The following is an 18,554-nucleotide window of genomic DNA, read 5'->3' as shown; positions in this document are numbered from 1 at the left end:
GCGAAAGGAGAATAACAAACAGTAAGATCGGAGGTTTATTGGCGAGTGTAGGAGGGGAGGCGGGAGGTGAGGAAATGAGAATACGCGCGTCTCACCCTGTCGACCCGATCAATTTTCAACCTCTTCAATGGAGGGCTCTTTGGCAGTTCGTCATTTTTGGATATCACAGAACAATTAGCCGAAGGACACGTGACGTTCGCGATCCCTCCGAGCGAAACCCCCAGGCCAGCGGGGACGCCGCTGCTGGAAGAGGGAGACCCGTACTTCTCCAATTTGACTGTTAAGTTGGGAATGGAAGAACCGACGTTACCGGAAGGAGGCATCGTCGAAGCCGGCCCGTTCAACGCGGCACCGGCGCCGCAGTTCGTGACACCAACCGACCCGATCGTTTCTTGGTGACTATTCGCGTTCGAAGAAGCGCCAGCGCCGCCGCCCACCGAGGACTGGGCGCCGCTTATCACAATTCCGGCGCCGGCTGCCGGCCCCACCGACAGCGCGGCCGCGCCGTTGTGTTGAGAAATGACTCCCAAACAAGGGTTGTTAGCGTTCGTCTGCTGCGTCGTCAAGCTCGACAGCGAATTGGAAGCGTTGACGACGTTGATCCCCGCCGTCGTGATTTTGATGGCGGTCGTCCCAGTCGCGCTCGCGCTGCCACTCGGAAGATTACAGTTGGAAGAACTTCCCGCGACACCGTTAACGTCCATTGAATTGGCGTTGATGGCCGAATTATTCGCCGCCGAAGCGCCCGGGCCGCCTTTGTTCTTGTCCTTGTCCTTGTCGCGACTTTTCTCCTTCTTGTCCCGGTGACTGCCGCTGCGACCCTTCCCGGAGGAATGTTTCGATTTGGGTTCGGCGTTCGCCGCCGGCGCCACGTTGGCGACCACGGCGGCCACCGCGATCGAAGGCGTTGAGGTAGACGCGGAGTTTAAAACCGTCGCGTTGAGAGCGGCCACGTCGGACGCGCTCGGGTGGTGAGCGGAGAGCGAGACGGCGCTCTTGCTCGTGTCCGATTGAACGATTTCGTGCTTCGCCTCCGAAGACTTGCTGCCGACGTTCTTGCGTTTGATTTTCATCTTGAGTCCTTTGTCGACGGTCGCCTGATGCTCGACCGCCGCCGAAGAAGCGGCTGAACCGCCGCTGACCGAAGCTACTACGACGGAACCACTTCCGCCGCTGGAATTACCGCCGTTATTACTTCCTCCGCTAGTGGTAGCGTTCGCGTTGCTACCGATACCGCCACTGAGCCGAGAAGATTTGGAATTGGACATCGTTGCGCGATCGGTCGCTGAAAGACTGACTTGTCCCGTTGCCGATAAGGAACAAGCGAGGCCGGCGTTGGTCGAAGAACTGTTGACCGCCGCCCCCGAAGAAGAAGAGTTAGTGTTGTTGTTATTGGTCGTAGGAGACGTGACCACCGAAGAGGGGCTCGAGCCGGGCACGCAACCGGAAGCCCCGGAAGACGGCAAGCGGGAGGTAGCCCCACCACCGACACCGAGACCGTTAGAACCCAATCCACCGTTCTGCGTCACTCCGCTGTTCTTTTCGTTGTTTTTCTCTATGTCCGCGTCGAGGTCGATGATGAGGTCACCGATTCCCAACTCCCATTCATTGTAGTCGTCGTCGAAATTCGTCGCTCCTTGAGCTCCGGCCGCCGGAGACGCGACCTCCGCACTGGCAATAGTCGCGGAACTGGCTGGCGCGTTGGCGCCGCTTAAATTGCCTCGGTTGGCCGCGGAGGAAGAAGAGGAATTCGTCTTTCCGCGCTCGCAGGCGGGTTGCTGTAGCTGCTGCTTGTTGATGCCAGAGTCACCGATCGCCACCTTCCCACGGTGGCCATCCAGGGAGTTGTCTTTCATTTGCCTGGCTTGTCGCGACCACCGACCCAAGGTGGAAACATTCTAGAGACCCCGAGTCCCCCTCCACCCGCTGCTGTCCGATTCCACTGGCCCAAAGAATAAGAGGGAAATATTGGATCCAAATGACCTCAGCCTCCTCGTTCCTCCCGCGATCTTCCGTCTATTCCGGACCGTCCAGATACTGGTGCTTAGTCTTTAGCGACGGATTCTGGTTCGGCGATTGACGCGGGATTTGTACTTCGATCCTGGAATACCCACAACAACGGCGTCAAATAAAAATTAAAGCCACTACTTACAATTATCAACACTTATTTCAAATAAGTCTTCGGGCAAGAATGCATTATTTACTCAGGGAGAATGACAATGCGGAGACTACTTAATAATAATAATAATAATAATAATAATCAGCTAGGCTAATACCCAAGGCACCACCTTAGGCCTAAGTCATCATGCGACTTTTGAAGCCCTTAATTCAGGTGGCCGGGTTACAATGCGTAGGAGGGTGGTGGCAAGCCCTGCATGCCACGAGATCGAGCCAACAGCTCCCTACACTAACTATTACCGTTACAGATTATTTACATTTTATAACAAATATATATCAAAATGGAATAAAATAAAATGAATAATAAAAGAGATATGTACAAAATATTTACAAAAGATTAGTTCAAAAACCTTAGTTCAAGTTTTAGGACGGTTCTATCTGACCTGAATGAATGAATGAAATTAATAATAATCAGCTAGACTAATACCCAAGGCACCACCCTAGGCCTAAGTCATCGAGCGACTTTTCAAAATTCAGGTGGCCGGGTACTTAAAATGCGTACGAGGGTGGTGGCAAGCCCTGGAAGCCACGCGAGCCAACAGCTCCCTACACTAACTATTACCGTTAACCTCAACAAGTTTTTATGGAAGGGGAAACCGAAGAACTCGGGGGAAAACCCCTTAAACCAGTGGGGAGAGAACTTGCAAACTCAACGCGGAAGGAGTTGTTCCGAGTTTTCACCCAGTGCCACAAGCTGGGATCGAACCCGGCTCCTCTTGCTGCGAGGCGAAAGTGCTAACCACTCCGCCACCCCACTGCAATGTCTCTTAACCGTCAATCAAATCGCCCTTGTATCTTATTGGTTCTCTAAGCCTTACGTCTTCCGAAACGGTTAAGCCCCCCCCCCCCCTATCGTGACGGGGAAAACTAGACCATGGTCATTCTCCCTAATAAGTAAATGCATGCTTACCTTTTAGCGGGAGCATTCTGTCTACAAGTTACTAGTACGCGTTAAATGCAATTACCAAATATTACCATTAAGACTTAATTAAAAGAAAATCGATTTCCAAGTACCATTTCTTTAACGCGAGTCGAATCGGAGCCTCAGGTACAACAGACAGCAGCTTGATTGATTTTAAAATGGCCCATTACGTGCAAATATTTTCCATGGGTAATGGCAAAATATCATGGATTTTAAAACATAAAACTGACATTGTACTCTGTATAGCATCTAGCAATTAACATTATGGCTAATATTTGCTGTTAAATTCGGATTTTCACACGTAATAGTGAAACTAAATACTAATAACTCGCGACATTTAACAGTAAAAAATATCAAATGTTAAATATAAACTTTGACCCTCCAATTTCACGATCAGCCTACTGAAACGAAAAAAGTCCTCTCTTTTGCACCACTTCTAAATAGTTTTTTAAAGCTAATAAGCCGCTCTCTGTTCCCAACAGATGACGCTAGTGCTCCACGACATGTAAAAATGGCGCGATTTTTCGAAATTATTTTTTTACAAGTGGCATTTTTTACGACAAATTTAATTATTTTTAACTATTAAGGAAGTGTGTAGGTAGGTTTTGGACAAAATTTAAGTTGACGTAAAAGTCCTGTACAAATAAATTTTATTTTTACAAAGTGGTTTTACTGATAAACAAGGACGTTTAATATGACAAATTAACAAGTGAACTTTGCAGTTGCCAACTTCACATATTTAAGTTTGTTTTGGGGTGGGGTCGATAAGGGGGCCGGTTAGTAAACAAATAAAGCGGGTGGTCGCCACTTAAAGATAAATGAAGGAAATAAGTGAACCCAGGAATTTTTCCAATAAGTCAAAAAGCCATGATATTTTATAGAATTAGTCAAAAAGACAATTTTTTCCCCTTAAGTCAAAAAGCCATGATATTTTATAGAATTAGTCAAAAAGACATTTTTCCCCTTAAGTCAAAAAGCAGGGTTCGTACGAAAATTTCTGATCTAAAACCGCTGACTTTTCCAGGTTATCCCTGACCAATTTTTCCCAATATTCCTGACCTTTTTGGTTATATTTTTGGACATTTTTTTAATATTTTAGGTCCAAAATTCTTTGTTAATGTGTGGTTTGGTTGACTAACTCAAAATCCCTGACTTTCTACGAAATTATTTAAATCCCTGACTTATCCCTGACCTTTTTCCTCCATTTTACAAATCCCTGACTTATCCAGGTTTTCCAGGATATCCAGGTTCTGTACGAACCCTGAAAAGCCATGATGTTTTTCCAATAAGTCAAAAAGCCATGATATTTTATAGAATTAGTCAAAAAGACATTTTTCCCCCTTAAGTCAAAAACCCATGATATTTTCCAATAAGTCAAAAACCCATGATATTTTCCAATAAGTCAAAAACCCATGATATTTTCCAATAAGTCAAAAACCCATGATATTTTCCAATAAGTCAAAAACCCATGATATTTTCCAATAAGTCAAAAACCCATGATATTTTCCAATAAGTCAAAAACCCATGATATTTTCCAATAAGTCAAAAACCCATGATATTTTCCAATAAGTCAAAAACCTATGATATATTCTAATAAAGTACCACTTATCCATTACGAACATTGTGGGAAACCATTTTAAGGTCCTTTTAAGATAACTCGAATTTCCACGAAAATTTTGTCAAGTGCTTCGATTTCTCCGTATATTAATATTAATTATTGAAACACCGACATCTCAGCGCCTTCATACGCATTTTACTTTATCTGTAACGTCTCTTTATCTGATATTGCAAATCCAAACTCGTTTTCTCGAAACCGCCAGGTCGAGGGGCTGAGCCAGACACACTCATTTAAACATTTCTCTACCTCTCGAGCCTTGAAACGTTGCCAAATAAGCTCCTAAACTCAACGACTAACTAATTCTATCAACGTTTTAAGTACGCGGAATTTAGAAAAACGTGCGAAACTAATAATTATTCAAATCATAAGTTTATGATTAAGTGTTTTTAGTGATAGCAATTTCCACTTTTGACCAAGAAATAAAATTTAAATTTATGAAGTGTTAAATTGAATTGAGAATTCGAATAAATATTTGCGTGTTCAGCAACATTATCAAAGAATGAAAATTTCTGTAGAGTACATGCACCCTTAGGGTTGGTCATGCCTACCATTTTGGGGTTAATTTTTTATCTATAGGAAAAACCGTGGTTGACTTCCTGTGACGTCACAGTGCCCTTACTTTGAATTACAAGTGATACGTCTGAATTAACAAATAGTCAAATAACCCACGCAGTAAATTTGTACAAAATATTCAAACCACCCTATCACGCAATAGTTGATTTTTGTAAAATGAAGTGGATAAGAGATTAGGTAGTTTCTTTTCGCTTGTTCCGGGATTTCGAAGTTGAGTAAGAAGATTAAGGCTATGACGTCATTTTACTCCGATTCTGTGGTGGCGAATAGTTTGAGTCGGAGTAAAAACGTTTTTCCGAAATGGCTGCCTGTGGCCTATATAGCAGATAAATTCTGGCTAGGAGTAAAAAGAGTATATCTAATACTCCCGAACAAGCGAATGGTTTATGGGGCGGAGTAATTATCATCCCGGGAACCAGCGAATAAAACTTTCAGGGCAAGAAGAGTACACTTTTAGTCCGAGAACAGGCGAAAAGAAAAAACCTACTGTGACGTAAGAACCACTTTTAATGCAAGAAGAGTACACTTTTAGTCCGAGCACATGCGAAAAGAAACTAGCTACTGTGACGTAAGAGCCACTTTTAAACAAGAAGGCCGCGCTACTTTATAAAAAGAACTATTAACGTTTAACACTAAAGAATCTTCAAATATACTCAGTTGCAACCTTGTAAAGAGTAGCATTATAAAAGAGAAAACACTTGTAAACAATAAGCAGTTGACTTATATTAACTCGAATTGCGATAAGATGAACAGGTACACTGATAAACAAACTTCAAACAGTCAAATTCGAAATTTCCAAAATTTTTCTCTTTGTAAGTTTGCAACCGAGTATAATCTTGGTTACCTGAAAGCACGAGGAAACTTTATCTGTGGTTTTGAAAATAGGCATTTCCTTAAAAGAAGGTGGCCTCCTTGTTTACTGGGGGTTTTTTTCCTACTTCTACAATGCTTCTCTAACTCTCCCACTAAAGAGAGGTAATGAATTCGTCCATAGGCTTGACTGCACTATCTCAAGAACAAGTTGGTCAGTCGTAACGAATTTATGGACAAGGCTTATGAAAGCGGCCCTAATACTGCTCTTATTTCACTTCAAATATGATATAAACAAATTGTTGTCAATACCACATGTCAGGGAGTTTTAAAATAGACGTCCCATTAACCGTAGCACCAACGTAGTCGCCGTGGATATATTCCAAACAGCTGATTATCCCAGGGGCTCGCCAAAGGCTAGAACTAAAGATAACACCTGACACCTCTACCAAAGCTTACGCAGACCCCAGCGTTCTATCCTCGCGGCTCAAAGTTAGGAGCAACCCAACATAAAAAAAACCCGGAGAAAATGACTTTGGCTAAGCTGATTTCACTAGATTATTCCAGAGCAAGGGACCAAAACAAAATTATAAAAATTGCTACGATTCTAAATATAAAAAATATTGGAAAGTTAATTTTTTAGAGGTTGTTTGAAGATATAGAAAACCTTCGTATAAAATTTAAATAAAGTTGCCTAATTACACACACCTGTAATATCAGGTTAGAAAAAAAAACAAGTATTGAAAAAGAACAGATTGAAACTGCTATAATTGATTGTTTAACTGTTATGGGTGTTTTGGAGAGAGTAAAACCCAACGAGTGGCGAGAGAATCACGAGTAGAAAGAATGTTAAAAAGCTTTCCCATTTTTCCCGCCTTGTTAGTACTCCGAAGTAAACTTTCATCCGACTATAGGTTCGTTTCCCTCTTCGCAATCCCCCCCCCCCGTCTCGACCGCCCCATCCTTTGTAAGTAGACAAAGATGGATAGGGGAGCTTCTTAGAATGGCCAACCTAAACCACGTGACCGAAACTACTGGGAATACGATACGCTGGGTTTATAAAATCATTTTGATAAAAACATTTTCCGACGATTTAGCACCGCGTAGAAATTAAGAATACAATAAATTGCATTAAGAGCATTAATTGACGCGTTTTCGTTTCTTTCTTATTGTAAACAAATAAAGGTTTTAGTTGATAGAAAATAAATAAACAGACAGAGACTAATAACAACCGTCTGACGTAGCCACGGTCCACTTCATTCCCCACCCATAAACAATTTTAGCCAAAAACCACTCGACGCGAGTAATAAAAACAATATATTACCAAGATGAGGTTAGATCCCTTATCTCCATAACGTTCATAATCCAAAGTAGTAAAAGTAATTCCCTTCTTCGGTAATTATCAAACGAATCGCGATAAAAATTGGCACCATAAACTGACGAAAACAAAAATAGTAAACACACGCGTTTCACGCAACACAAATGTAAATCCTGGGAAAGAGTGGAGATAAATCCAAAAGCGCTTTCTTGGCTAGTCGCTCGGCGTGACGACACTGGCACGCTGCGTGTTCTCGTTCGCCGCCGCTGCGGAAGAGCACGAGTTGGTCGTTACGTCGACTAGGCCTTGGCGGGCTTGTTTTTCTTTCGAACAGAGAGCGACGTTCGACGGGAGAAATTCAGCGTACACCCCCGGCTTGAAGGCCTCGTAGATACCGGTGGGATCGCGGGATCCTGCCGCGTGGTGTCGAGGCGATGCGCCTCGTCCGCTCGTGAACTGCAAAATGGTGGTGAGGGAGGGTCGAAACGAGCTCGCGAAAGGGGGACACAGCCAGCACGGGCGGGACGAAAACCAGCGAGACGCGCCGGAGGAGAGCGCGCCGGTAGGGCTCTCTTCGGCGCAGCGCGCGAAACGAGAGATGCCGACAATTTTTGGGTTTCCAACGACGTTGGAATCATTCGAAGAAATTATTAATTGTTCTTTAAAACGAACTGTCCTTTAAAAATGTCCCGCCATTTAGTGAAAAATAGGCCTACTACGAAAGACGGTACGAAGAATCTGCCTTTTCCAAAAATCTTCGCCAACAGGGGTGCAACGGCGCTGAGGCCGAATCACGTGACCTCGTTTATTCCCCTCCCCCCCCCCCGGGTTATCTTCTTCGTGCTCTCTTCTTTTAGCTTCGCTGGCGAAAAGGGGCTCCCAGTTCTTTTTGTTGTAGCCCTTGATACGTTACTCGCTATGAAAAACACCCTGTTTCGCGTGTTGGCCAAAATAAAACGTATAATTAAGTTCTAGTCAAATGGAAATTATTTGAGCTTTCGCGAATCTTCTTATACTTATCGGAAGATAATTTAAAATACAGGATGAATTATCAAAGCTTTCTTTATCAACGATCCCCGAAGCTGCCTTCTCTTCGACACTCGATGCGGGCCGCTGCCGCTGGAGCGCTATAGTTGGTTTATAGTTTACCTCTCAACACTAGCCAGGTTACTGGAGAGTAAAAGCTACACTCTTAGACCTATTAACAGCCTTACCTTCGTGATTTAATTTACGCTAAATCAGGACTTCACTTCTATACGTTTTACGCGCTTTTGCAGCCCGTAGCGAGAATAGCTCATCAATTTAGGCTGATAGCAGGCTGCCATTATCCTAATCCATCGCGTTCAAGTATGACCGACTGCTGGCTATCCTATCATAAAATCCAATATGTGATTATTTTCGCGTTTATTGACTTTTGAGGCTTCATGTAACGAATGCTTAGTTAATAGAAAAACTACGTAACAACCGAAATATACAATATTTATCTTAGACTGGGTTGCCACAATTTAATATTAAAATACCCCGATTTCTCCAGGTTTCCGTCGTTTTTCCCAGATTGATTTCATGCCAAAATTTTGTAATTTCAATCTTATATTTTTGTTTAGGTTTCCTATTTGCAAAAAATCAATTCCCCGACTTTTATACTAATTTTCAAAATTATCCGACTGTTATACTAATTTTCAAAACTCCCCGACGGTTATACTAATTTTCAAAATTCCCTAACTTTTCCCCGATTTTTATACTAATTTGGAAATTCCCTAACTTTTCCCCGATTTTTAATTTTTGGCCGCCGAAAATTACCTTGAAGCCTACCAAAGTACGTGTTTATATCTTGATAAGATATATGTTTGTGGTAAATATTTAAACAAGCGTAATAAAGAATAATTATAGAATTTGCTTTTATAAAGAAAATAATTTTAATACAAAAAAATTGACATTGTTTCAAATCGTCAAAATTATCAGATTGACTTAAGGATAAACCTTCCATTTGTGTAAACTGGAGATAATTACTTATTGTTTTAAGCCGCTGCCAGTTGTTCATTAAAAAGAGATACAGGCGAGTCAGGAAAATAATTTATCCCACCGAAACACTATCATTATCTCGTATCATTACATTGAGATTCCAAGAGAGTAAATACAATGCGAAAAGATAATACTTATCATAAATAAAGCTGTTTTCATACCATCGTTCGAGACGGCGAAAAAGTTATCCAAGTAATATAAAAACTATTATAATAGGTTTACGTTCTGAGAAAATGCCAGAGCTAGTCGATCGACTATTTTCTGCTCATTTTTATATCACATCCCTCATTCCTTCCCAACTAAAATATTTTAGCCCACAGCTATAAAGACTAATCTTAAAACTAGACCCCCCCCACTCAGTAGGAATATTTCTTAACTGCATGCGGACGTGTAGATTCTACAATATTTTATCTAGAGTTTGCCGCAATATTTTCCTGATAAAAAATTTGACTTTCCCCTGTTCGTTTTTAGACAATTTTCACTTTTAAATATGTTTATTTTACTTTCATGAGAAGTTAATGAATGTGTTTATATTTTACTGGGGGGGGGGGGTTACTTATATTTTACTTGGAGGTCGAGAAATTGTACTTGCATATTTGCATGTATTGGACTACTCTTCATGTTATGTTTTAACTAATTTATTCTTTATTGCAGCATTTACAAAATTTTCAAGATAAATTTTAAATACTCTTGACTTTAAAAAAAATAAAAGTCAAATTATCTGACGTATTGAAATTAATTGCATCAATAAGCTATCGAACCAGAACTAGGGATTTCGAGCTAAGCGTTAATTTAAAGGTAACGTGTTATTTTATTTTAAAAATATAATATTTAGAATCAGAAAGCGAGTTTTCCTTTTTTAACGGCGCTTTAAAGGCAGATGCAAATTCTCCACAACACGCTTGACAAAGATATTTGGAGCTCCTTTAGGGCAACTTTTAAGAATAGAGTGGAACCCAAAAAGGCTGATGTAAAAATGTAACGCGTTATATCAGGTAATTTTCTATACGCTAGCAGATGGTCATCGGAACAAGTTTCTCTCATTTCTAAAATTTGTTTTCACCCCCCCCCCCCCTGTCAATAGCTTTCCTATTTCTCTATCTAAATTCGTATCTGTACCGCCTACATCAAACACACGTTGTGAAAAGGATGATTTACCTCTACTATCAAATACGTTTGTGTTTAACTTGTAAATAACGGCTACGGTATATTTTGGTGGAAATTGATACAATGCTATTGTTTTATCAAAAATCGCCCGGCTTTCAAACAAAGGATTTACATTTTTGAAAAACAAGGTCTTGTTTTGTAATATATTTTTCAATATGTTATAAAATATTAACTTTCTATTGAAGAAATGTAAAGAGGATATTTTATTTCTTACAATGAACTTTTTTTTATTCAATTCATTTTATCTTTCACGTACGAATAAAAAAAATGAATTATTCACAGATGTTTTACCTCGATTCAATATTTCAAACTGAAACTGGGCAACTGCTATATTATAAGCCCCTGTACGGCCCTGATTATGTCTTCCAAAAATTAAAAACCACGGTATTAAAGCTATGTTTATACATTTCAATAATTTACATCCTAAGTCATTTCAAAGAGTAAACCCCAAATTCCGCAAGTTTCTTACAAACTAAACGCACTCTTTAAGCCAAGTTGACGATTCAGTACCGCGCTAAATTCTTCCAAACATCTGCTCATCCAAAGATATATTAGTCTTACATAAGCGTCTAATCCATCTGCGGCCCGATCAAAGGCAGACAGCCGTTAAAAGGTGTTCCATTAAAACAAAGCCCCCCCCCTCCCCCATACCTAACATTCCCGCGCGCGAAACAGGAGTTTTGTTTGTTGGTTTCGGTCATTGTTATTTGTACCTCCCCCCCCCCCTTCGATATTCTCGGGTGGAAATTCTATTACGGGTTCGGGTCGACCATTATTGAGGAAAGAATGTCCTTTTTTCGTTACTTGGCAAATTTCCGTTCTCGCCAATCGATCTTTTACATTCACGCGCGCTGGCTCCCCCCCCTGCCTTGTTACCCCCCCCCCTCCGCGATATAAAACAAGCTTATTCCACCCCCGCCCCTTCTCGCCCCCCCTTTCACAATTTCTCTTCTTCAAGATATACAGGAAGATAAAAGGGTATGGTATTTCGTCAGGCTGTATATATTTTTCATTTCTCCCACAAGGCTGGCAGATTGTCGTTCTGCGAGAGGTGGAGTGGGGGGGGGTGAAGGGGGTGTGTTTGCAAATACGTCTAAAGAATGGGAAGGGGGGGGGGGCTACACTCTATGCCGACTTTTCGTTCTTTTCAGTAATGGTGTCTCGCGGGACTGGGAGTTTGCTATCGATCAGTACTTCGCTCTATATAAATTCGGTAGGCCTTGGTTGGTCTCTCAAAAACAAACGCGGAGGGGCGATAGCGAACGCGTTCGTCTACCACGAAATTTCCGACCGACAAATTTGACGTAAGGTATAAAAAGTTAACGCAGGTCCTCGGAAAAGATCAATTTGAAGTATGCAAATTGTTTCTGGTTACAAAAATATGTGTTTTTGATCTCGACTATCACAAATTTTCCTAATTTACACGAAACCAAAATTGTGTTTTCTTGATATATGCCCTTTTTCTGACAATGTAATTCCCTGATATTTTCCTGTTTTTAGTCAACAATGTAATTCCCTGATATTTTCCTGTTTTTAGTCAACAATGTAATTCCCTGATATTTTCCTGTTTTTAGTCAACAATGTGATTCCCTGATATTTTCCTGTTTTTAGTCAACAATGTAATTCCCTGATATTTTCCTGTTTTTAGTCAACAATGTAATTCCCTGATATTTCCAGTAAGTAGTTTTGGTCAACTCGGCTCATTTATCGTATCGGCCCTTTCGGGATACATTAGGAGAATTATCTTCCAGGGGTATTATATTGGGAAATATACATGAAATGCTTAATTACATTAAAACCACTTTTAAAACCATGTGAAAGATACAATTTCTATTTATCTTATATATTTCCTATTGTTTTCTACAATTGATTTAAGGATGTAAGCAACTGTGATTTGACAAATGGTATTGCGAAACATATTTGGGAAAATGACTCTCACTCGATAAAATGGGATGATTTCAAAATTCTTAGGAGAGAATCAAATTTGGTATAAGGGAAAATTCTTAGAAGGCATGTTTATTCGAAAAAAGGGTACTTTAAATTTAGATAGAGGCTGTTCAGAAATAACTAACTGGGGTCTACTAAATGTATTTTTATTGTAGTATTTCTTCCATTTGGTATCGGTTTTGTTTCACGTTCTTTCTTTCACACACGCGCCTCACGCGACATTCTTTAAAATCTCGTGTTTTCAAATTTATATTAATAGGCTAAACAAGTGGATTGATAAAGGGCCACGGCTCGAAACGTCTCCAAATAATAAATTTATACCGAGTGATCTTCTCCAGTTTCATTGTTTTTTTAATTGATTTTTAATTTCTCTAACGTGTACCCACCCCTTCTCAATACACGCCCAAAATAATGGCGACGCTGTTTTGTACGAACCACATCACAGTATAGCGAAATTTAAAAATCATTCTTGAATCGAATTAATAAAATACCCCTCAAAGCATTGCCAGACATTAAATATTTTTTAATATTAAAATCCAATTGATTTCGTAATATTCTCGCTTCTAAGGAAGCTCAAATAAACTCTCGCTAGCAAACAGCTGTTCCACGAGTTTTTTTTATCAGTTTGAAAGGCGCGAAAATATAGCCATTAACGAGTTTGATGGAAGTATACGCAGCCCTCCTAGTTTTATCTAATGATAAATGATTAGAGTGCCTTGGAAACTCGTTTTCTGGTGCCGCCAAAGCCGTGTTTAATACAACCAAGGGGGGGAGGGGAGTACGTAGTGGCGTCGTTGTATAAACAACATGATCCCCCCCCCCCCTCCGACAGTCTGTGTTTGCAACCCCCGAAAAACGTGACATTTATACAGATTATTTTTCTACTTTTGCTCATTATTACTTTCGCCTCGTTTCAGTAGCGTTCTTGCGAAAACGAAGATTTATACCAAATTAATTTTTTATTCCTATTAGTTTTCACTAAGGTACGTGGACGAGTTAGTTTACGTACGAACGGGCCTAGTTTATAAAACACCGAACGTAGCGGGTCTGCCAGTTTCGTCAATGCCAAATTCCCAACTTACAATGAAAGCCTTTATGTTCAGGCACGCGGAAGTCGCGTTCGTACGGGGTTGTAAATTCTAAATAATTCTAATCGTAAAGGGCTATTTTGTTTACTATACAGTGTGTTTCAAAAGGTTATACACAAATTCGAAGGAGTTGTGGGGGGTGAGTTGAGAAGTATGCCTGTTTTTTCCCATTTTCCTACGATGAGTTAAAAGAGCGCCAGAGAGCTTCAAAGTAAGGCCTACTAGCCCCTGGAAGTAAGCTGCAAGAAGCGCAAACCCAAGCAGCAGGAAAACGCGAACATTACGGTTTGGGTTCTAGTGATAGGTAAAAAAGCACTGTATAAACCAATCGAGGTAACCAGCGTAAAAAAGTAAACTGAAACAGTATTTAAAGTCGTGATGGACCGCGATTTCTCATCACTTTCGAACTGCAACAATGGAGTTCACTTCGGAAGAAATGGTGGATATTCATTTCGTGTATGGACTAGAGGATAGCAATGCTTTGGCATTCGTAAATTCATCGTACCCCTGAAATCGAATTAGTTTACAAAGTCCTTTTACACATATCACACGAACCCGAGGGGTCGGTCATTTGGAAAAATCCCGTACAAAATTTGGAAAAAAATCCAAAAATTTTGCTCCCATAAACTTTTTATGACAAATCCACAATAAAAAATCCAAAATCCCGTACACAAAACAGGCAAATGTCCGACCCCTCGCACGAACCCAAACCTTAATGTTCGCATTTCGCTGCTGCTTGGGTTTGCGCATATTGCAGCCTACTTCCAGGAGTTAGTAGCCTAGTAGGCCACACTTTGAAGCTCTCTGGCGCCAGTGGCGTAGCTGATGGTCCGCAGGGCCCGCGGTGCGGGGGGGCCTCGAGCTTCAAGGGGGCCTCGAGCTTCGGGTGGGGCCCCCGCTAACCATAAAAAAATTAAAAAGGGGGGCCTCATAGAGATTTTTGCGGGGGGGCCTCTGAGTTCTCAGCTACGCCACTGTCTGGCGCTCTTTTAACTCAATCTAGGAAAATGGGAAAAAAACGGGCATACTTCTCAACTCACCCCCTACAACTCCTTCAAATTTTGCATAGCCCCTTGAAACACCCGGTACAACCATAGCGTAAGACTGAATTGAAGGATAAAAACATTTTTCTCGTATCAATAGTAACTTTACCCATTTTCTCAGATTTCTGTAAGAAAAAAATCAGTATAGATGTGCGAAGTGCTGTTGGTTGGTAGGGGGAGGGGAAAAAGGAGTGGATGCGCCGCGGGTGATTTGCACTGCGGGAGGGGGGGGGGCACGACTAAAGAAGAGCCTTTGGAAAGGAAATAAGATGGCCTCGTGCCATAATAAAAGTTTCCCTTCTTTAAAAGTTCTTTTTGAGGCGTGGATTTCCGTCTAGCTTATCTTCTGACGAGCCAAAAACAGATTTATACAATTAACACGGACTACACACGATAATTTAAAATTGTGTTTTAACAAAATACTTTACGGAACGAAATAATAATCACAGAACTAGAGTTAAATTACATTCTTAACATTTTCAAAATTAAATTCCCTGACTTTTTACAAATTCTTTGAATTCCCTGATCTATGGCAACCTTGAATAAATATAAATAATAAAATATAATATTTAGTTAGAGGCAATAGAATTAAAGAATTTGTTATTTGTTTTATATTACTGTTGTTAACTTTCCGGAAAAATAAAATGCGGAAAAATTTCCAGAAAATGTTCCGCAAATCGGAAAAATAAAAAATTTGAAACAAATTACTGTTTAAGGGTTTTTAACTTTTTATCGATATAAAATGTCTAATAACAGTAAACATACTACAAAACATTAATAGTGTTACATTGTTAATCAGTTTAAACTAGTCTAGAGGTTTAGTTTTACTTTTAGATTCGAAAAAATGAGGCGAAAATGCCACTTTATTTAAATTTGCCAATAATATATTAGACTAATCATGGAATGAAACTTTTTTTATTTTTTTTTCGGAAAATTACGGAACCAGGGTTGCCACAAAATTTTAAGATTCAAATTCCCTGACTATTCCCTGTTTTCCTTGACCATTTTAAAAGATTTTCCCTGACTTTTTAAGGCCAAAATATTTATTATAGGTTTCACTTTTATCAGAATTTAAATGGACTTATATTTCGGTAAAAAGGTTATTAGAATGTTGAAACAATTAGCCAAACTTTCAAGGAAATAAATGATAATCATAGAATTTGTCAAAGATCTAGAGCAAATTTACCTTCAAATAGTGTTAAGATAAAATTGAATTCCCTGACTTTTTGCAAATTCTTAAAATTCCCTGACTTTTTAGGCCCATTTTTAAATTCCCTGACGTATGGCAACCCTGGTAACATTTTCCGACTTACAACACTATTTTAGATATATATTAAAAATCCGTGTAAATGTTTATATATATTTGTCAGGGTAGGAAAAAAGCCGGCTTTTTTTTTGAAAAAATCCAGACCAGTGGTTTTAATTGGCTATATTTGTTTTTTTTTTGGTTATAACCGGCTATAATATAAACAGTACCTTTTACTTATGTAAGTAGAAATTGTCTGCAGTTATTGTCGTAAATAAGAAACTAAACAAATAAAACGAAATAACTATATAAAATAACTGAATTCTTTTCATTTCCTCGGGAAATTCACCCTAGTTTTTGTATGACGCACCGACAGAAGCGAGGCAGCGAACTTTGGAACTTTAAACCTACCGAAAAACTGGTAAAAGTAAACCAGTTTCTAAATATGAAAAAAAAATCAACTAAATTTCTAAATAAAAACTTATTTTAATAAAATATTCATATTGTAATTTAAAAAAAAAAAGCCACAAAAATCTGGATTTTTTTCAAGTGGCTATATCCGGATTTAACCAGGTGGCTATAACCGGTATGGCTGGTTCTATGCCAACCCTGATTATTTGTACCTCGCACACACGTACGCATTCGTACATCGATATAAAACGAGCTACGCCTACATCCAACGCGAATATATCAGTTTCATCACTAGGACAGCGATGGTAAAAGTGGTACGCGCATTTCTTTCCGCTGTCAAGCTCTCTTTGTCTCTGGCAGCGCCGTACGGGCTCATCAGGGCAGCGTGAGGCGTATAAGCGGAATCGTTGTCAGTTGACATTATCTGGCAAATCATTTCCCTCGACTCCGCAACTGTCCAGCGCGCTGGCAAATAAAGCGTATCCCCAATACCATCATTTTCTGGGAAAGTTGCCAAGAAGAGTCTGAAGAGAAGGCTCAGCGGGGAAGCGGCGAATACAGACGGAGAGTTTCTTCCATTAGAACCTTTCTCCTTTTTCAGCGGGATTCTTCTACAACTAAAATTTACTTTTTTCGTCTCTAGCAGATAGCGGAGGGGTTTCCCAACTAACTACGGTACTAAATAACGGGGAGGGAGGGGGACTAAAGAGAGAGAGAACAGCTAAAAACCGAAGGGGCTAATTTCCCCCATTTCAAAAAAAATCCCCCCCAGATAGGTCGGCTTGGTTGGCAGCTCCAACTTTTCCCTCTCCGCGAAGTTCCAACATCATCTCTTCGCGCTTCAAACTTGTTTGGAGAGAAAAGAAAAATGGCGAAACTTCTTCCTTTTTTTTCCGTTTTCTTTTGAAGTTTTTAATACCCTCTCTCTTTCTACGTGTCTTCTTTTTGGAGAAGAGCAAAGTTATTCCTTTATAAATATCTTGCCCGTTTTTTTTCTCCTGGCGCAGTTCCCCTCTCTTTTATCCATCGACTCGAGAGCTCTTTATCCTAAATATGGCCGAGAGGAACGGAGGAGTCGTTTTCTGGGGAAACGCGGGCAGCGGCATCAATTATCCGCAGGCTGGCTAGCGCGACTCGTTACCCCTAATTAGGCTTAATTAAGACGAGCTTTTTCTCTCTCTCTCTCTCTCTCTCTCCAACATTTACCCTCCTTCGGAATACGATACTAGCAATAGATACAAAACGAGACCGCGTTCGGCTGTGAGAATGCGCTTTGTCGGAAATTAAATAAAAGAGTGAAAAATTTTGAATGGGGCGTTTTTAAAAGAAATTATACCAAATATTCGCCCTCAAATTAACCACATTCGCCACAAATTGCTTTAACTAGGGTATAATACACTGGTATGGTGGTATTTAAAAATGGCGTATTTTGTTAAGTAACTATATGGAGTTTCGTTAGAATTCGATTTCATAATATATTTATTATATTAAAATTATATCATTTTTGTATTAATATTATATGAATAATATATCATTTTTGTATTAATATTATATGAATAATATATCATTTTTGTATTAATATTATATGAGTAATATATCATTTTTGTATTAATATTATATTGTATTAGTACTTATTGTATTAATATTATATTGTATTAGTACTTATTGTATTAATATTATATTGTATTAGTACTTATTGTATTAATAGTATATTATATTAATATTATATTGTTATTTATTGTATTAATGTTATATTTATTATATTAATATTATATCATTATTTATGGTATTTATGTTATATTTATTATATTATATTAATATTACATCATTATTTATTGTATTAATGTTATATTTATTATATTAATATTATTTATTATATTAATATTATATCATTATTTATTATACTAATATTATATCATTATTTATTATATTAATATTATATCATTATTTATTATATTAATATTTTACTATTTAATTAAGTTATAGAATTAATTGAAATTTCCGTTTCATTTTGGTAACCACGCTGAATAGGCTTCGCCTCAGTGACTACTATAAAAATTTTCTGTTATTTGAAAAATAATAATAATTATTACTATTATCATCGTCATCATGCGTGTATGTAAAAATTCATGGTTAAATAAATAAAAGCAGCGAAATTTACGGTTAAAACCCCAGTAAAATGAAAATTGTTTGAAGCAGAATCCAGTCTTG

General features: G+C 39.3%; 1 protein-coding gene across 9 annotated transcripts in view; it reads right to left on the bottom strand.

Moving 5' to 3' along the window:
- LOC149922924 (uncharacterized) overlaps positions 1–18,554 on the bottom strand; it is a 98,778-nt gene that overhangs the window by 8,370 nt on the left and 71,854 nt on the right. For 6 of the 9 annotated variants that reach the window (XM_090163703.1, XM_090163709.1, XM_090163701.1 and 3 more), the window contains exon 2: positions 96–2,101. In XM_090163703.1, coding sequence (XP_090019829.1) covers positions 96–1,856 — 1,761 coding nt within the window. In that variant the 5' untranslated portion in view covers positions 1,857–2,101. Of the gene's footprint in view, positions 1–95; positions 2,102–3,153; positions 3,344–7,425; positions 7,946–18,554 lie in introns of those variants that run through there. The other 3 variants (XM_090163702.1, XM_090163704.1, XM_090163706.1) reach the window with 3 other exon arrangements.

Source organism: Leiobunum rupestre, chromosome 11 (assembly GCF_980474605.1).
Source record: "Leiobunum rupestre chromosome 11, qqLeiRupe1.1.hap1, whole genome shotgun sequence".
NCBI lineage: Eukaryota > Metazoa > Arthropoda > Arachnida > Opiliones > Sclerosomatidae > Leiobunum > Leiobunum rupestre.
Note: the sequence above shows the minus strand (reverse complement) of the source record. Positions and strands in the feature narration are given on the sequence as shown.